The 21,760-nt window shown below is 36.8% G+C and overlaps 1 protein-coding gene across 22 annotated transcripts in view; it reads right to left on the reverse strand.

Annotated features, from left to right (window-relative positions):
• Positions 1-21,760, reverse strand: part of DENND1A (DENN domain containing 1A) — a 543,986-nt gene that overhangs the window by 385,867 nt on the left and 136,359 nt on the right. For 18 of the 22 annotated variants that reach the window (XR_008509988.2, XR_008509986.2, XM_063714418.1 and 15 more), the window contains one exon: positions 2,878-2,927. The exons of the other annotated variants lie outside the window; for them this stretch is intronic. Coding sequence is in view for 16 of the 18 variants with exons in the window: in XM_063714418.1 (XP_063570488.1) it covers positions 2,878-2,927 (50 nt within the window). In the remaining 2 variants the exon portion in view is untranslated. The remainder of the gene's footprint in view (positions 1-2,877; positions 2,928-21,760) is intronic. 22 annotated transcript variants of the gene reach the window in all.

The following is a 21,760-nucleotide window of genomic DNA, read 5'->3' on the forward strand; positions in this document are numbered from 1 at the left end:
TAGGTTGTGCTAAGAGAACCTTGGGCAAGTCCCAATTTCTCTGCAGCTTAGAATTTTGTTCAAATGAAGACAATGGCACCTGCTCTTATCTCTTATGATAGGAGGATAAAATGAGATAATATATGAGGAAGCACATTCTTTTGAAAAGCTGCCGGCTTTATTATTTTTCCTAAGTCCCAGTTTCAAAAAGAAAAATCTTAAAACAACACACGAGACAGCAAGATGTCAATGTTAACGGGTGATTTGATGATGACTGTGAAAATCCCACTCTTGATATAGACTAGAAATGTCAGAAAGTTTTATGACTGTTCCTTGGGGTAGAAAAGCACAGATACTGAAAAGATCAGGAAGCTTTCTTTTTTGAACGCAATCACCTGGGGCATTACTTGTCTCCCAGGCTGGCATATTTTCTAAGTCAAACAATATCATAAACACATCTAGGGGACTTTATGGGCCTCAGAATCTGGGGATATCCATTTGACAATGCTAACTGCAAACTAATAAAAAAATTAAGACATTGAAACCTTTATATTTCTTATAAATGAACTTTATTCATTATTATTATCTCTTCTGTATTAAAGTATACCAAGGTTAGAGGTGGTGGAGCAGAAAGAAAATATATAGTCCCCACATAAAATGATTTTTTGGTATCAATAGAAGTTATCAACACCCATAGAGTATGTAATATAATACAATGTAAGAAAGAACTATTGTACATGGTAAGGAATGAAATATTCAAAAAGAAACATTTCTGTCCTCAAATCCTTTTGTAAAAAAGAAAAAAAAAGGAACATGATTAAGGGAACATAATTTGGAGAGAAAGATTCTGGAAGAAAAATATATTTCTAACAACAACAAAAAGGCATCAGATATTTTTTGGTAACAAAAAAGATTTTAGAATTATCACTTAAGGACTCTGCTTTTCTTCCATTTCAGAATGTAACCATCCAGACAGGTAGGTAAGTAGAAGTGTGTGTGTGGTATAAATCTAAGAAAAAGAAATATGAGTGAGTGTGTGTATGTGTGTATGCACACACACACCTGCACATGTGTGTTGGTGGGGAAGACAGAGGTTTAATCTCTATGCATTTCTTCTAACATTAGTAAACATTAATAGGATTACTCTAAAATATTTTCTCTCGCTCATTTCCATAAGCATTTAACAAAGTCAATTAAGAAACACCTATCCAAAACAAATCACCACTCTAATAAGTCATGTAAAAATGTATTCTCTTATTTTTCTTTGTTAAACACCTAACTGCATTTATAAAACATTTCAGCTTTATTACTTTTTATAAATATGTCTTTGCCATAATTTGTCATATATTTTATAAGTGGCTGGAGGAGATTTCATGCATTGCTAATTCATACATATAAATGTGAAGTTTGCATTAAATATCTCTAAACAAAACCCTACTTCCTTGCTATTTTTAGGAGGAATAGGCTAAAGAAGAGACAAGAGGACTCTCATTACAAAGACTGACCCTCTTAGAATTAAGGCTATTCTTTTTTGAGCATCAACCTGCTACTAAAATATTCCTGGTACCAGGATTTACAAGGTCTGAGTCTGGAAATACTATAATGGTTGATTGGCTTAAGAAAAAATAAAATGTTAGAACCAGGGAGAGCAGTGATTAGAACTGGCTGGCAACATTCCAGAGTTGCTTTTTAGTACCTTTTAAACTCCTTTGGCAACAAATTCTCATCTCATACCATTTTTAGGTTTATGCCAAATAAACCAGGACAGTGGTATTACAATGTGTAGAAAAGATGCAAACAGCATACTACCCACATATACTCTAAATCACTGAAATCTTACAGGCTTTGCCTTGTTTGGGTACACTAAAATACATGATAGAATCTTCCTGAAGATAAGCACAAATTTTATAGCTTTCTTGGACCATATTATGGCATTTCTTACTTACAATGTTATTTTCTACAACCTTTCTGTCAATAAAAGTGGGTTTGTTAAGATGTAATGTATGTACAGTTTCATAGTTCAAATTTCCATTAAGAGAAAACTGAAGAGACAACAATCAAATGGACAAATAAATGAATGTAAAAAAATAATGCTTCAACTGTAATGAAAAAGAGTAGACATTTTTGAAAATAAAATAATTGTTATTTTATTAATATAGTTAATACATTAGTTTTATAAAGTAAAAAAAAAAAAGCTCCTCTAAAATTCTTATCATTAACCAGTGGCTCGTTAAAAAGAATAAAAAAAACCTTAGACTATTTTAACTGTCTTAGAGTTCTCATATTTGCACCTATCTAAGAAACAGTTTATCACAATGTAAATACTAAGGAAATGTTTAGGTGGTTTTGTACTTTTAATCTCAAAATCTATAGAAAATTCTCTTTTCCCCAGAGATACCATTCTTAGCCACCTAAACAAAATATAAAACACTATTTAGCAATATTCCCTGCTGAATACTTTTAAACAAGATAGGGCTAGGCTGATTTAAATTATAAGTTGAAGTCTAGGAAAAACAAAGTCTATATAATACAAAACGTTGGAATCAAGTAATATTACTTGTTTAAGCCAAATATATTCATATTTAAATAACAATTAAATAGCAAGAGATTAAATACCAACCATTCTTAATCACAGTTTAAGTCTGATAACCAAAATCAAAAATTTAATGCCATACAAAATACATCTCACAAACTAACCAATGCAAAGCTCTAAGCTTTAAACTTTTTGATAGTGTCAATAAAAACCCCAGGAAGGGAGAATATTGCAACTCTCCTTGGAACACAGGTATCTTAAATCATGGTTAAACAGACAGAATGTTAAGAATGGTATGGTTTTTATTTTCTATAGCAGGTTTATCGACACTTCTTTTCTAGTAAAGTTTGAAAATCTGACACTACCTGTCCACATAGAAGGGGAAACAAAACTTGGTCAAAGTCTGTAGAACTTCCTGTGGAGAGAAAGAGAGATAATTTATACATCTAATGGGACCAATAAATCTAACATTAACCACAGCACACAATCTAGCAACTTTACCCTAAAGAAAGAGGAGACAGATGAAGAAATATGGGCTTTATCAATTACATGGGAGGAGTACCAGGCAGTCAATCATGAGAAATAATAAACATGATCAAACTTCATTAAAAATGAAAAATTAATCAAGAATCACACATGGGCAAGCAGCAGGAGCCATGCAGGAAAGCTCTGAAGGGAGGGAGGCGGTTGGGTTGCTGAGTGTTAACACCCCTCCAGGGAACATCTCCAGCCTGACCATATGGATCAGAGTGAATAACACCGAGCCACATGGGTTTGGCCTGGCAGGGCCGCTGTTGCTGGCACCGTTTTTGCCTGTTACCTAGGAACAGAGGGGGCCGGGATTAGACAACGCTTCTCAACATCAATAGGCCAAATCACAGCAGAATCGAAAGCCAACTTGAAGATAATTGTCCCTGAACATTGTCAGCTACATTTTTTAGAGTTTAAAACTTCATTTACTTACTTTACAAAGAAGTTGCCATTTTGGGCATACATTTATTTTGGAACCAAACTGTAACAATTTTAACTATATACTATTCTTATTGAAATATCACCATAATTGAACGTACTCACCTGATTTTAATGTATTAAAATCTAAAGCAAACTACCAGTTTAAATGTCTTTTTAAAAAAAATACATATATAGGTACATAAAGCCGAGCACATTATTCAGGATTACGGTATACAAAGTAAGGTGATATTTTAACAACTTATTCATAGAAGACAATCTTCTTACATTACCACAGAAAAAAACAGTACATGACATACAATAAACAGTGGTGTGCGACTTTCCCTAAAAGACACATTTCATATATATAGCACATAATACACACAGCTAACCACATAGACAGGTAGTTAGTTATTATTTCCTTCACAGAATTTTCCTTAGCTTAACTTAATTTAACTGCAGACTTGGACAGCCCATGGTTGGTGCTTATCATAAGTTCATAGATCAATGTTATAAATTTTAAAGAAGTATTCCTTTCATGCATTTGATTTGCTTTTTAGCTATTTAAAATCCCAACTTCAAGACAAAATGAAGAACACATTTTTCAGTCATTGAGAAGCTGGTTCAAATTAAAACAAACCTGCCCATTGCAAACCCTAATCCAAGTGATAAATTAAAGATCAGTTTACAAATGTAGCACTTTTCTAACCAATAATAATGAATTATCAATGCTAACTGAATTGATGCTTCTCGCTTCATTTATTTTTAAAACCAGTTCTATCATTCAAGAAATAAACCACATCAATCTAATAACCCACTCAATGAAGCAGAAAGCACATTGACTTGCTCTGCCAGAGCATGTTCCGCCTACATAATTCAATTGAGCATATCCTATTTTTTAATATCATCTTGGACTGGTACTATGTATATCACGGCACTGCTAAGGCATGTCATGAAATAATGTAATAAATGAATAGGAAACTAAGAAGTAAAAAAGAGTGGATGAGAACACTTCAGCATATCCTAAGAAACATTACGTATATATTAGTTAACTTTATAATGTGGCATTCAGGCATATATATTGTTTATAAACTAATCATGCTTAGATAAACTGCAATAGGTAATACAGAATCAGAACAAAGGCAATGTTTCAGTGCATAATGTTATTATCAGGCAAAGATAGGAAAATAGATCACATAAAACATTTAATGCCTGCCGTGCTAATTATAAAGTATACTATAATTCACATACAAAAAACCCTTATGATTTGCACACACACAAATTCCTTACAAATTTCCTTCCACTTCAAGTTTTGAATAGTAACAGAAAGCATCTCTTAACTTCAGTAAATGAAACAGCCATTCTTTAAAACTCAGTATTCAGTGCTCACTCACTGCCAATATCAGCTACAAAGACAGCTATCTTTTACCCCTCAAAAGTTACAGGTGCAGAAAGCACTTCTCTACTCTATGCTGGAGTTGTACTGGCAAAAGGCCTCAAAGATTTTTGAAAGAAAGGACCCCCATGGCTATGAGATGGCATTGTGCTCTACAGCAGAGTCAAAGGAATCTAATATGCCCAACTTATTACTCACTACAATATAGAAACTTCTTACCACTCTCTAATGTCTAGAGTAATAACCACCTTGAACTTGTCTGTCAGATAATATTAGAACAAATATCAAAATACCCAATGTAGGCTGAGTGTAACCACCCACCAGCTTTCCTTTTTATCTAAGCAAACAGCAGTAAATCTAATTAAGCAATAGGATGGGGGGAGGGGAGGGGGAAAGGGAATACAGGCAATGTAGGCACATGTTGGTACATTACAATATGTTCCTTCATGTTTGTGATATTACAAGAGCTTGATATTCCAATTTAAGTCAAACAAGATGGTGGTGTGCTGTCAGAAGAAAAAACAAAAATGAGCATCTACTCTGTGTTCTGCACATTCACATATTATCGCAATCGGAACTGAGGTATCTACTTCTTAATTTGAGAAGGGGAGGACAGGAAGAGGGTGGGAAAAACAAGCAATGTTCTCTGTAAATAAAAACTGCAATAAACCAATTTAATAAACTAATTAAATAAACCCATTTTCTTAATATTGATGTTTTCCTTACACACAAACTTTCATGCCTTATCATCTTTTCCCAAAGAAAAATAAAATTATTCGAATATGAAAAGTACCACTTTCCGAGAGTGGGGGCTTTAAAATCCTGATTTAAATATATTCTGAGTACCACATTCATGGCAGTGTCCCACGGTCTTTCAATATTAACTTTATTGGGACAACAGTCATTAACCAGTTACCAACCCCTTTTTCTCTCTAGAACTTGTGTCTTTGGCTAGGGCCTTTCTTTGTAGAAGGTAATCTTCTTGTTCTCTTTCCCGTTTCTCTTGCCTACACAAGCTCTTTTAGACAGCCAGCCTCGGTGCAACTTCAACTACTGCCACATAAATCGGATCTTGGGGATGCAGCACAGCTGATGAAATGTAAATGACCTCATTGCTAAGGCAGGGGGTGGGGAGGACTGTGTGCCAGCTCTCCAGATCAATTCCCAAGTTTATATTTTCACAAATCTTTTTATGTACAGTTTGATTTTTTAACATTTTAATGAGCAAAAAAGTGAATCTATAGTAGCCAGTCACCACAGTTAAAGTGCAGGGCATGAACTAGATCCCAGGAGGAAACCAGTCCACCATGTCACCACTGGCTTTAGGACATTCGCCACCTGGTTCCATGTCCCCAGGTTCCAACTCTTTTCATAATCAAAACACTGCTGACATTATAAACCCCAGACGGGTTTTCTAAAATCCCTCCCAATCAATATATCCAACACATAACTTATTGGAGACAACACTGAGCTCATTGATTAAGGTGAGTTCAGTAGCAAAGTTTTCAAAATAAATGAGACAAGAATACAGCATTCAACCCCTTTGTGTCACCAGACAATTTATGAAATAGGCAATTTCCAAAAGGGCTTTTCTTCCTAACAAAATATATGATACTTCATGTGGGAAGAAATAAGAGCAGAGGGGGCAGGGAGGAAGTGTGTTAGAGAGGCAGTTGCACAAATCTTTCAGTTATGCATACATGAAGCAGCAGATTGTATAGTGTAGTAGAAAAGTAACATCTACAAAGCTCTGCCCACAAGAGACACCAAGCCTCAAAGTATGAACCAAAATATGAAATTAACACACCTAACCCTGGATACACTTGCAAATGAAATTCAGAAATGAACTCAAGATTCATTTCGGTCTACTTTGGATTCACTTCATCCAATTCTAATTCTCATCCGGTCAGAAGGCCCGAATTTACTCCAATCTGGAGAAATTAGATTACATTCTGTCGATACTGAGCCTAAGAACCCAGTAAAGTTTTAAATGTATAATATTATCCATTATAGAATCCTATCTGGAAGCAAAATCTCAAAGACCAAATTCAATGAAGTTAACAGGGATTATTAATGAGAAGGCTAGACTAATTCACCCTGACCTTGGGGTGCTAGGTAGGGGGCTATAGGAAATCCTGCAACGACCAACATTCCAGATGTCAAATACTTTGTTTTCATTGCTTCATTGAAACCTATAAACAAAAATTAGTTTTATTTGGCAGATGAAAACAACTGACAGTCAGACACAGACAGACACGCCCCATAAATAAATGCCATCTGAAAGATAAAAGTGCAGGGTGATTATAGTGTCCACTGGAGTTACAGAATGTAGGGAGATGAAGCATATTTGCAATAGTTCAAAGGGAAAAACATGGTGCAGGAAAACATTTAAATAAAGAGAAGAGATAGCTTGAATAAATGAATGTATTTTAAAATATGCAAAGCCACAATTAGCCTCTTTGTGGCTTGCTGAAAGCTGATATAGCAGTTGATAATTTACCTTTGTCCAAAAACGAGAGTGAAAGAGGAAGGGGAAGGGAAACCATGGGAGAACATTTCCTGGGTTTCTTATATCTAATTTATTTGTTCATTTCAAAATGTAGGTGTGTGATGAAAAGATCAGTGGAGCTCAAATTCCTAAAATACTCCCTAATTTTTTTTAATACCATAAGGGAAATGCTGACCCTCTAAGTCCTGCAATTGCAAGCAGTGCCACTGACTTGAAAGAAAAGCCTCTGATTGATGATCTTAAAACTCAAGTTGAAAGTTAAAAACAGAACACACACAAAATCCAAACATACAAAAAAGCTAACAAAATTTCTACCTTAAGCCATTTCAAGTTAAAACCAGGGGCTCCCAGTGAAAGCTCACAAAGGTTTTAAATGCTTATGATTAAGAAGGGTAAAGCAGTTGTTCCTGGAAGCTTAATTAGCACCAAGTTCAAGAATGTTGATCAGAAGTTTCCTAAATGTGAACACAGGAAATAAAATTTTTCTCCTTCACTATAAGTATCAAATTAAATCTAAGACCCATAGTATAATTACAACCAAATTTTTATTTTTTTTCAGTGGGAAAAAGAAGCCTGGAATAAGGGGTTTTATAGAATGGCCTTTCAACACCCAAACGTAAAAGCCAGGTCAAATTTCTAACATGCTGCTCAAATGCTACAGAGTCTGCTTCCTTTCTTTGGTACATTTCAATATTTACCCCTAGTTTACTTTTTATAAACTTCAGTTAATTGAGTCATATACATGTTATAATTATGCAATTTTATATGTAATACCTAATATGCAGTATCAATGTTGTAATTCAAAGATAAAATTATAATAAATTCATCATACTCTATAAACATGTTTCATATAAACTGTGTATCTAAATTATCAAGGACATTAAGTGCAGAAGAAGAAGGCTTTCAACAATGAAAGAGACCCCTCTGAAACCACTTTATACACCTTCATGACCTTTGAGGTCTGAAGCAAAAATACTCCATCTTATTTTTAAAACTTTTTAACAAAATTACTTTATCCTTTTGCATCCTCCTCTTTCTCAAACTTAGCTAAAACAAAGTTGTTCCATAATCATGATATTATATAACATCCTCTATTCCAAGATTCCCTTTTATTAATTTTAAATCTTACACAAAGTGGTTGAAAATGAGAGCTATATTTATAAGGTCAGCATGAAATGCCAATAAAATTCTTCACACATACTTCAAATACTGTACTTCCAAGATGAACAAATGATTTGGTTATGATCTCTTACAATTGCCACTCAGTGGCTAATCAGAATTCAGTGGTAATTCCTTGGACTTAATATGATTACTCTTAAAATATTTTCTCTTGCTCATTTCCTTAAGCATTTAAATTCCTGTTATCTGAACATTTATGTTATCAATATTTCTGGAAGGAAGCAGGGAGGAGGGGACACAAGTCAGAACATACCAAAGGAATAGGGGTCCCAACAGTAAAACTGCAAACATGATTTCATTGAAGAGGCAACTTGCCCTTAGGAAGATACTATTTTAAAAGAAAAGGGGAAAAAAAAGAGCACTGATAGAAATACTATTTTGTAAGCATATTAAAAGCTGTCAGCTTTTAAATATTTTAAATGCACACAAAAATGTGCACAGATGGACAACTTTTCTGCTCACATTAGTCTAGAGAAAAATCTTTCATTATCAAGCTCAAAGTCCTTGAATTTTTTAAACTTAATTGTGCCTCTATTTCTTAGAATTCACACCCCAAGGCCAAAGCTTTCCTGCCACCAGTCCTTCAAATCTGACTTGGACATTACACGGGAGGAGGCTCCAAGCCTCCCTGAGGTCTCACTCCTTTTACAACACACGAAAAAGCAGTCGATAATGGGCCCATGCTGAATTCACTGCTCTCCACGTCTCCTCTTGGGACACAAGCCTAGCAGATGTGATAAAAACTGTGTCAGAGAAGTGGCTCTAGTTTGTGCCTTAATGACAACTTAAACCTCTAAACCAATACAACCAAAGGACTAACAGAACTGGCTGTTACCTCTCTCTCCTGCCAATCTTCAAATATCTCTGAACTAAATTAGCACCTCTACCCACAACTTCCCCTGCCACCCCACAAAATCCATTCTAATTTTAAAAGATAAATGAATTCAGCAAACACCCGTCGGTGGCATAAGTGTCTGGGCGCTGTGTATGTGTGTCCTATAATTAAGCCCTAACACATATTTCATGTAGTTTATATTTTCTCAAGGTACGATTGAGCATTCAGATATCTTAAAGGACTGCCTGGTAAATTCCCTCTGATCACCACCCCAGTAACCGTATTAACGCATACAACTGGTAGAGTTACAGTTTCCAAAAAGTACCTAAAGGTCTAAAAATTATTTTTAAATATGTTCAAACATAGGGAAGAAAAGTGATATACTGAGTTATTGAAACATTCTAATTATTAAAATTTATACAGGATAATTTTTTAAACCATGGGTGGCTATACTTTTAACTTGTAAGAATGCTTTGTCTTACCTAATGATATGGTACCAAAAAATAGATTTAAATGTGTACTTCTGATAACATTTTCTAAATTCTATAATTCCGCCTTCAGATGATAGGTCTTTTTACTCAGAATCTTGAAAGCCTATTCAGTCACAATTGCATACCCACTTAATCAGCAATCATTGTTCTGGGATGCAGGACTTTGTTGTCAAGACAAGCACCAAAACCTTAAAAAAATTTTTTTTCAGAACTGGCATAAGAAAAAAGTGATCTTTGTCAGACAGGGACAAATTTATGCAAATCTTTTATAAACATTCACAAACATTTATTTAGCTTTTGAAATGTTGGCCTCATTTGAGAGCATGAAAATGAGGGGGAAGTAGGAAAACGCAAAGGACAGCTTAGAAGCTGGCACGCTACATAAATATTCAGAAGGAAGATTATAGGATTCATGTTAGGCTGTCTTAGGCTTCTCCAAAGTCCACACAGAATAGCAAAGAACAAAACTAACGAGAAGTACAGCAGATGTTAGACAATGCATCAGCCTCTTTTCCTCTCTCACTTGGCTATACTTGGACGCTTTTATATTTTCTTTCAATATGGTTAGGTCATTCAAGGATTCTCCTATAGACTCTGTATTGTGGCTACAGATCTATAAGCTGAAGGTCTGTCAGCTTTCCAAAAGTTTCCAATGAAAAGGCATTATGCAAATTCTACCTCTCTTACCCTCTTTCAGGGGGGAAAAAGGCCTCCAGTATGCAGTCATCGGAGTATTGGAAGCCCCAGCCTTCATTTCTGTATAGCTGTGTTTGCCTCAGGGCCACGCTGCTTGTTTTGACAGTGGATCCCCCTAGATAGTTGGGATTAGTCGAGCTTGTTTAGATAAACTTGAAATCAAGGCCTTCTCTAGGTAGACAGCTAGATGTAGCTACCGAGTTTCCAGCTGCCTCTTCCTTTCATCCCAAAACAACTGCAGATTCACAGTAGCTATCACAGCCACAGGCTATGTCACATACATAAGTACAAAATTAAAGGCTGCTAAAAGAAGCCTTTGTAAGTCTTAGTGCTAAAATAAGGAATCTGTACTGCTTGGTTTATACAAATTATTCTAGCACTACCAGTATGGAACTGAAATCATCAGTTAACAAGGCATATTAATCAAGGTTCCTGGTTTCTTCTGATAGGATCATAGTTTGGTAATATACCTAACCTTCTGCTTACTAGCTCTTGTATGAGAATAATAGCCTAAAATGTTGAAAAGGAAATAATAGGCTTTATTTATCCAGTGGCAGGGAATGTTAGCCACCGTCAACAAACACTGTGAGCAGAATATGAAAATCAAAATGTAAATATCAAATCTACTTTTGAGACAGAATTATTTAGCAATTGATTAGACAGTCTCACTAACTGTTTAGTGTTACAGAACTGTTTCAAATCAACTTTTATTTCCTACAACTTGCAGATTCTGTTAGAAAGAATAGGAAGACACAAGGAGGGTAAGGAGGATTCAGAACTGAAAAAAAATTATGCTCAGAACAGACTGATGACATTTCATTACAAAGACAGAGGGAGGTGATATGAAACACTACTGAAACAAAGGAATTATATAATTCAAAAAGTTTTCTAACATCTAACACTCAAGGGTTTTAATTTTTTGCAAGTAGAAAAAAAAGTCCCTTCAGAAGTCCAGCAAAATACAATAAAATACAATCTCACATATATATTTGATTTTACTTTGCATATCTTGCTGCAACAAACAGATTCTAGTGTTTACCTGAGGCTGCCTCAGACAAATTAAACACAACAATGGTACCAGAATACATTCAGACACTTTACAGAACTATTCTGAAACATCATACAGTACAGAAGTTCTTTTACCATCTGACTGTACTGTCAAATCATACAAGGCAGTCTTTCAATCAAGTCTTCATTTCACCATCAAAAATGTGTTCTCCTGATTCAACAGGTAAGTCACTCTTTAAAAGTGTTAAGACATTCTGGAATTGAAGTCATCAGTTTGAGCTTATCCTATGAAATTTTTGATTCCTTTCATGTGTAACTTATAACCTAAGGAAGGAGCCGGGAAACTTTTCTCAAAAGGGCCAGATTGTAAATATTTTAGGCTTTGTGGGCCACTTATGGTCTCTGTCACATGTTCTTGTTTGTTTTTTTTACAATCCTTAACAAGGGTAAAAAACCATCTTACCTCACATGCCATACAAAATCCAGTCCCAGGCAGGATGTGACCAGCTGGCTTCAGGCTATAGTCTGCCAAACCCGATCTAGAGTGTTAAGGAACCTGGCCACACCACATAACCCAAACAAACTCACCAACACCCAAAAACCCAAATTCAGAAATCCTGAAAGGTAAAATGCCAATGCCAATCATGTTGGTTCTCTGGTAATTCAACGATTCACACGTGATTGTTGCCAAATGACCAAATGCCTGCCTACCGCACACAAATATGCTATTTTTTAAAAAATGTTTAAAGTATAAATAATTAAAAATAAAACATGTTTCCACCACCTAGAACTCACAACTGTTTTGTGGCATGGACTCTCATAGAGACAATTCTTAGATCAATATAGTTTATTTCTACAGGTAAGGTCCATGGGTTTTCTTGACAGATAAATGAATTCATGCTCTATGGATAATGCAGAGCTCTTCAATTTGAGGTTTGTTTGGCTTAGAATATTTTTAAAGCAATATTGAAAGAGCAGAAAGCCTTTTCTGGTGCTCTACTCCCCACTCACTCAAAACACATTGCTTGTCCAATGACTTTCCATTAGATGAAGCCTACAGAAGGGCCTCCTCCTGCCTCTCTCACTGCTCTATTTCTGGGCCCCTTCCCATCTCCTTTCCAGGACTTTATCTTTCTCCTCCTCTCTCTGCATCCTCCTCTATTAGCAGTTTACCTACACCTTAGTTTCAATTATCAGCACAAGGTAAATGACTCTCAAATTCAAGTGTTCACTTCTGAACTACCTCTCCAGCTCCAGGTTCCTATTCTTTTTTGTATTTTACAAAACAAAACAAAACAGGGTCTCACTGTGTTGCCCAGGCTGGAGGGAAGTGGTGCAATCTTGGCTCACTGCAATCTCTGCCTCCTGGGCTCAAGCAATCCTCTCACCTCAGCCTCCTGAGTAGCTGAGACCATAGGCACGCACTACCACGCTTGGCTAATTTTTGTATTTTTGGTAGAGATGGGATTTTGCCATGTTGCTCAGGCTGGCCTAGAACTCCTGAACTCAAGCCATTCACCCACTTGTGTTCCTTGGCACATTCAAGGAACTGAAAAGCAGCCTGGCATTCTGGAACAGAGGAGACTGGACAGGTTGGCAGGGGCCAGATCATGGATTAGATCCTTTCACATTCCACTTGCATGAGACTTTTTTTTTTTTTTTTTTTTGAGACAGAGTCTCGCTCTGTCGCCCAGGCTGGAGTGCAGTGGCGAGATCTCGGCTCACTGCAACCCAGGGTTCAACCGATTCTCCTGCCTCAGCCTCCTGAGTAGCTGGGATTACAGGCACCCCCCACCATGCCAGCTAATTTTTGTATTTTTAGTAGAGACAGGGTTTCGCCATGTTGGCCAGGCTGGTCTCGAACTCCTGACGTCAAGTGATCTGCCTGCCTCGGCGTCCCAAAGTGCTGGGATTACAGGCGTAAGCCACCACGCCCAGCCTTGCACGAGACTTTCTAACCCTCCGTCTACCCCACATCTTCTGGACCCCAGGAGGACTTAGAGGCTATTCTCAGTGAGCTTCTCGCCTCTCCCAAGTTGACACCCCAGAATCCTGTCCTGTGTCTATCATTCCTATCATCAAATTGACCATTATCTCTAGAATGAGTTAAGAATGATGGGGGTTACACTCATTACCAGTGTCCCCCAGAGTATCTGGCACAGAAGAAACGTCCAGTGAATGATGGTGCTGAAAAAAATGATTGGATGATAGTTTGGATTAAGAAGGGAAGAAATAGCATTGACTGAGCACTTACTATTGCCATGCACTGTGCTAAAGTCTACATGCCTCCTTGTTTAATCCTCATAGGAAGCAGTGAGACCACATGGGCCAAAGCACAGACTTGAATTGATCAGAGAATCAAACTTTAATATTTATTCTTGACATTGAAAATGAAAGGAATAGGGAAGACTATTAAAGTTTGTATAAATGTAATATCACATTTTTGTCAAAGGTTGACCGTTTTTGCCTAATAACATGAATTATATATATAAAGTATCTAAATTGACCTATAGAAGTTTCTTCTGATTGTGGAACTAACCTATTTAGACTTTATTTGGTTCCTCATCTACCAATGGTTATCTTTTCTTGGGGCGGCTGTGGGTGGGGGGGTTAAGTAACAAGTGGAAAGGGACTGATAAAGCAACTACTATGTGTCAGGTCTTGCTAGAAGTGTTACTCAGTGATCCTACTACTAATTTTATGCAGCTATTATCCTCCTATCGATGGAATGCACCTTGAAAACGAAGTAAAATTAGTTTCAGGTAGACTGGTGAAGTAACTTGCCTACCTCTCTACTAAAGGATGGAGATTGAGAATCTTGATTAGCTCCTTCTGTCTCCAGGGTCACAGGCATTCACACAGCTAAGATTTTGTGCAGTACTAGCCCTCCATGTTGAATGCAGATAAAGCCTTTCTCCAACCTCACTTCCAACTTGCAGGAGTAGAGTGAAATGTTTGTGCTGTTCTGTTGAAGGGCCTTAGGGTAGGGTAACCTCACCTGCCAGTTTGCCCAGGACATCCCAGTTATGCCCAAGATTTCTGTGTAGTCACAGTGCTCCCTTTCAGTCTCAAAAGTATCCTGGATTGGATGCTATGGCCACCAGAATCTTAGAGGGGAAACCATGGCTTGTCTGGAGGGCAACAAAATAATAAACAGTTGTTTCATCTGCCTTGTGATGAGAAATTGGGGAGTGGTGCTAAAATAGTGAGGTTTTATCACTGGACTTCAGGCTCTTTATCTACAGGAAGGACTTATCTACATTCTGGGATGTAGATACAATATCAGACATCATCAATTACACAGAAGCATCAAACTTCTTTTTCCTCATACTACATCAGAAAACATTTATTAAACTAGATGAATTCAGGTATTATGTATACATTATGGCTACTTTTCCTGCCAATTCTACAAAGTTAGTATTATTAATACTTTTTCATTTTACAGATGAAAAAGATGAAGCCAAAAAATGTAGTCTTTGCCCAAAGTGTCATATCAAAAGTCAAATATCATATAACATGGAGATATTTGCCTCCTAACTTTTCTTTGAGTTAAACATTTTATTAAAAAAAGGCCAAGCACGGTGGCTCATGCCTATAATCCCAGCACTTTGGGAGGCCAAGGTGAGTGGATCACCTGAGGTCAGTTCAAGACCAGTCTGGGCAACATGGCAAAACCCTGTCTCTACTAAAAATACAAAAATTAGCCAGGCGTGGTGACACATGCCTGTAGTCCCAGCTACTCAGGAGGATGAGGAAGAAGAATCGCTTGAACCTGGGAGACAGAGGTTGCAGTGAGCCAAGATCGTACCACTGTACATTAGCCTGGGCGACTGGGTAAGACTCTGTCTAAAAAATAATAATAATAAAAATAAAAATTTAATATTTTAAGGGGTAGGGGATATTTCTTAAGACATAAATAATACATGAATAATAAAAAGTATTTCTAGCTGCCATTAAATCTGTTTATTATAACAGATACATTCTAAAAATCCAAAGCTATTTCTCAATTTGCCAGGGGTTTAGATCTCCAGAAATGATAAGTATCTGGCAGGTTGGAAGAGTGCTGATAAAAAATGTTCTCAACACTTTACAAGTTATACCTCTAAAACCAGATACTACACAAAGAGGCATCATGTCCGATATACACTCAAATATGAGAATCATAAACACATCTGATTAAGCCTCTCTAGGTAAGATGGGATTTAATAAAGGTATGTCTTGGTTTGTCCTACCTAGCTTAAATTCTGAGCCCAAAGATTACAGTGTGAGGACTACTCAGTCACTTATTATATATTAAATACTTGGCCTCCTAACAGCCATGCACAGTTAGTTACCAGGTCCTAGAGATCTGGATACAAAGCCGGCAAGAATCTCTGACTTCCTGCCTGGGAAAGGGAGAGGACAGGTAAACAAGTATAAAGTGTTTTAGGTTTTCTGATAGAAATCTACCTGGGGGATGTAAAAGATTCCTCAAAGGAGGTGGCATTTGAACTGACTTTTGAAAAACCAATTAGTATCTTCTAGACAAACAACCTAGATAAGAATATTCCAGGGATAAAAGCACTGTGAAACAACATTATATCACACAATTTATGTAAATAATCTTTGATAAATTCAATTTTAAGAGATTCTCATTTTACAAACACCTTTTCATTTCTACCTACCAACCCCCATCTGCCACACACACACACACACACACACACACACACACATACATATATTCAGGCCCACAGTCTGGGCTTCATGTTATACCACTTCTGAAATCTGAAACTGACCAAAGTTAACACAGTTGAAAATTATAATAGTCAGAGGAATCTTTACTGTACTGTATATAAGTATTTTAAAAATGAAAGCTATCGCAGTAATACAAAATACTACATACAACCAAAAGGGCTCATTTACAAGGACAGTAGTCCCATTATTAAATTTCTGAAGTTTTGAACATGGGAATCTCAACATATAGATTTCAAACTTGAATAAAATAAGTAAAAAGTAATTATCTGAAACCCCTTCATCACCATTTAAAGGGTTTTTATATTTTCAGTACATTTTAGAACATAAATATTCAGGAATTGTTTCTGATTATGTCTCTTCATCCTTACTTGACAAAATATTCGCTTTTACCTTTGTGACTTCTCTAAATTTTGTTCTGAAACAGTGTGGGTTTAGAAAGGGAGGCATTTCCAGAATCCTTCCTGGATCAGTCTGAAATTCTAGAGGCAAAGGTTATCATACACAACCCTAACACCTGACAAAGGCACCAAAACCAGGTTACTTTGCTGCCTTACTTAAATCTATGCCCAGTAATAGGAGACACGACATAATTATTGGTTATGATTTGGTGTCAGGTGTTATTCTAAGCACTTCACACATTTTAAATCATGACACCCTCCCTCATAGCTATCCTACAAGGTAGTTACTATGACTATCTCTACTTTCTAGATGAGGAAATCAAATCCCTAAGTGGTAAACCCCTGCAAATGGCAGAGCCAGGATTCAGACCCTAGCAGTCTCGCTCCAAAGTCCAAGCTCTTATTCACCACAATCATTCCTCTGCACTCTTCTTTCTGGAATCTTAACTCTTTAGCAATTACATCTGTGTATCACATACCTCATGTTGTTCACTGAGCCCCCAATCTGTCCTAGCTGCTCAAAGGGGTCTCTAACATTGGCCATAGCCATTTCTACAATTGAAGCGTTCACAGATTGATGAAGACACAGATATACAAGCAAGACGACACAGGCATGGATCCTCCCATTGCTGCCTAAAAGCTAAGGCTGAAGTGACTAATTTTATCAGGGCAAGTTTCACAGAGAAGGTGAGACAAGGTGTATAAACAGAAGTATACTGAGGTAGGAGTTGCAGGACAGCAAGGAGAAAAATATTTCAACCAAAAGCCAGTTTGGACAAAAAATATACAGGAGAGGAAAAGCCAAGCAAGCTGGGAAATGATAAGGCATCCTATGTCTGGGCTGTAAGGGAAGGAAGCAGGAGACAAGACTAGAGGCTGGGTCAAAGTCAGACTGTGACCAGCCTTAAACCCAAGTAAAGAGATTTGGAGTTGATCTTTAAGGTACCAGGGAACCATCAAGAGTTTTGACTAAAGAGAAATTATGTGATTTGATTTAGGTTTTAGAAAGTCATCTCCGGCCATCTTAGAGAGGGTGGTGATTGTAGCGTCACTGGGTTATAGACCATTAGGAAGAGTCCACGTGAGAGAAGCTTTGAGTGTGAATGCAGAGGGAAACAGACGAATAGGACAGACTAGAGAGCAGTTTAGGAAAAATAATGAACAGGACTTGTAGGTGCGTCCAAGGAGCAACTGGGACTGATTCTATGAGGCTAAGAGAAAACAGAGACTGCCCCTCTCAAAAGCAGACATGGTCCATTTAGTTTTAATCCTAGCATAACTTACTAGAAACAAGACCATCCAATAGTACTCACAGACAAAAATTTAGTGGGGCTTTTTGGGATCCAGAATAAACCCAAGAGAACATTCTCATAAGAATGTGTAAGTAAGGATTGCATAATTACCATTTCCTGGAGTCAGATTCAAATAAGTAGTAGTACAACATAGCTGTATAGCTTGGCATGCTTTCAGAAAGAATGGCTCAAAAAGAATTTGTCTTTTTAATGAGTTCCTTCTACATAACTCTAACAGCTGGGGAGTGACCAAATTGGGAAGAAATCTTCAACTTAAAAGAAGAGTCTTCAGTCAGAAAATGTCTCAATTTTTCAATTGAGTTTGGCTAAATGTTTAAGGTTGAAATATATTTTCATTAAGATGTCAGTTCAACCCCATCCCATTCTTAAATTCACCCTTCTCTGGAAATGGAGAAAAACTCACCATATGGATATTACTGAATAGTACCTCTTATATACAAAGTAGTTTTTCTGAGGCTGAGCATGGAAGCTCACACCCATAATCCCAGCACTTTGGGAGGCCGAGGGAAGAGGATTGCTTGAGGCCAGGAGTTGAAGGTCAGCCTGGGCAACATAGTAAGACCCCCGTCTCTAAAAAAAAATTTTTTTTTAAATTAGGCAGCATGGTGGTACACACCCTGAAGTCCCAGCTACTTGGGAGGCTGAGGCAGGAGAATTGCCTGAGACCAGTCCAGATGTTTGAGGATACAGTGAGCTATGATCGCACCACTGCACTCCAGCCTGGGCAACAGACTGAGATGAGACCCCAACTCTAAAACACAAAACCAAACAAAAAAGTGTTTTTTCTTCAGCAAACACTTTAAAAAGCACCTTGACATTTGTCCAAGGTGATATATTTTACTAGTAACAACAAGGGGAAAAATAAGAGGCAACCTGTGATAGACTTTTTTTTTTTTTTTACCTATCTATGAACCTATACTTAGAAAACATTTAAACTAGCCAATTGTCAACAATGGGACACTTTTAAACATAATACAAAGAAGCAGATATTTAAGCTGGGATGTATTTCTACATCTGTAATCTATCAATGAACCTTAGAAATCTGTAATGCAGTCCTTCAGAACAGCTACATTTGGTGGCATTCACGAATACTGATATCCACTTCAAGAAACCCGCTTCAGCAGAGCACCCTGTGGCTATCATGCTAACAATCAGCTCTTAGGCCGAATAATCTAAAGAGATTGAGAGTTTATACCTGCAGATGAGAAAATTACATTTCCACCTACGTTTCCAGACTGTCAAGTTACTAAGAAATATGGAAAGTGAGCTTTTTGGGCAAGAGGTTGAAAAACTCATGAATCAACAGTGACTCTTAGAAAAGCACACATCTGGCCGGGTACTGTGGCTTACACCTGAAATCTTAGCACTTCAGGAGGCCAAGGTGTGAGGATCACCTGAGGTCAGGAGATGGAGACCAGCCTGGCCAACATGATGAAACCCCATCTCTACTAAAAATACAAAAATTAGCCGAGTATGTTGGCACACACTTGTAATTCCAGCTACTCGGGAGGCTGAGACATAAGAATTGCTTGAACCTAGGAGGTGGAGGTTGCAGTGATCTGAGATTGTGCCATTGCACTCCAGCCTAGGCAACAGAGCAAGACTGTCTCAGAAAAAAAGAAAAAAAAAAAAAAAGAAAGAAATGCACATATCTAAAACCACCTAAAAGGTGACCTTTAAGGGCAGCTCCAAGACTTTCCACTTGCTTCTCTATACTACTTAACTCTACTAACCTATATGGCTTCATGTGACAGAGAACAAGAAATTGCAGGAACGTGATCATGGCAGCACCACCACCCAAGGGTTCTAGTTTTCAGAGACATTCCCACTTTCAAGTGTTGTGGCCATGCCATTATTCCACAAAACATCCTAGACATGCATTACTCTATAGCCTACTAGGCAGTAAGTTCCTTCAAGGGAAAGACAGAATCTACTTCTCTCCTCCTCTTTACCTGCTACGTTGTCTGGCTCAAAGTCTGCAGATAGTACACTCATCAATCTCTCAATTAATAAACAAAATCAGACCTAGTCTCCTAGACTGTTTCTGCTGCCAAAAACAGATATGACGGAAAAAGAATCAGAAAACGTAGTCACTTGTAACCATAAGTTGCTCTTTTTAAGACCAGATTATAGAACCATTTTAAAATATGATCCATTTGACCCTTATATAAGTCCTTTGGATGAGAGTCGAATGAATTTACAAATTCTGTTCCATGGTATATAGTGTCATAAAAAGTTTTCAAGATCAAAGGTGACCTCTCCATTTAAAGTGGATCTAGTTTGAAGAGAACCTGCGAGTAAACTGGAAGCATGACAACACCCACTTTGGAAAAGAATTAAAAAAAATAACAAAAAAGCTCAAAAGTTTCCAAGAGAAATGGGATACACCCAAGTTCAATTCCATTCTTTGTGAGCTTGGTGAATACAGGGCCCCAAAGACCATAAACCCAAAATCTCAATTCCAATGTGAAGACCCATGGTTTAAACAAGCTACTGTCGAAAGACTGGCAGAACCTTTGTGGAATCAAAGTCACATTTTATACACCACACTGCTGCTTATGTTTCTCTGCCTAATAATGATGCAAAAAAAAATCAAAATTTATCATTTGTTTTATACTTCCTGTAAATATTATACATGTGTGTCATACAATGTTGGTATAATGTGGCTTCTTTTCATAGTAACAAAAAATTTAGGAACTAGATTATATCTATAATTTTCTTATGAAATAGTATTCTTTCAATGAATCAGGGCATGAGTAAGTTTTACAATAGAAATGTTTTATCTCTGGCTTATCAACATTTTGAAGAAAGTAACATGAAAGTTTTCATACACAGGAGCTCTCACCAAAAGAACAAGGCAATCTTCAACATACAAGTTGCAAGTCTTGTTTAAATATTATCTCTACCGTCTCTCTAATCGGAATCTTCCAGTTGATTTATGTTGGTTATATTGTGAATAACTATAAGCTTAAGAAATGTTTTGCATGGAGCATACCTCAAGCATGAACAGATGAAAACTCCATATTTAAGCAATTACATGCAACTCAGAAATGCCAATTTCCATCACAATTAGCCTGAGTTATGCAACATATTTTTGTTCCTTTTTAGTATATAGTTGGTATATGTTTATAATTTGTTTAACTGCCTATAGTGAAATTTTGAAATCACATAGGCAATATAAAACCTTAAGAGAAAGGGCACCTTTTAATTTTTCCCAATGTGCCATGTTTCTGCATTGCTTATAGAGCTTGTATAAGAAACACTGTTAGTTTCTATATAAAGACTTCCATAAAATTGTTATAGTTTCTATAAATGCATAAAGATTGTTAGTTTCATTATAACACTCTGTTTCAGTTCCAGTGGAAAGAAAAATTACCTGCAACTCTAAACAGCAATCTACGTATACAGGGGGAGGTAACTGTGCCTGGACCACTCTTTAAAGGGCTCTAAGAAGCTCACTGTATTCCATCAAAGTGTGGATGAGCACACTGGAGAAGCAACTTTTAGCACACTCAACTCTAACAGCCACTCTTAGAAAAAACAGGCTATGAAAGTACAATTGTGAGGACAAATTATTAATTCTACCTGTTTTCATATAAGAAGTAACCATATTATAATTAATACATTTCAAAACGTTATGTGTAATACCTATTATACTTGACACATTACAAGACTATTTATGGAAATCTCTCTGGTAGGTTATTATCTCTTAATTTCAAACCATCCCATACTAAATATTAT

This window comes from Pongo abelii, chromosome 13, assembly GCF_028885655.2.
Source record: "Pongo abelii isolate AG06213 chromosome 13, NHGRI_mPonAbe1-v2.0_pri, whole genome shotgun sequence".
In the NCBI taxonomy this organism is placed as follows: domain Eukaryota; kingdom Metazoa; phylum Chordata; class Mammalia; order Primates; family Hominidae; genus Pongo; species Pongo abelii.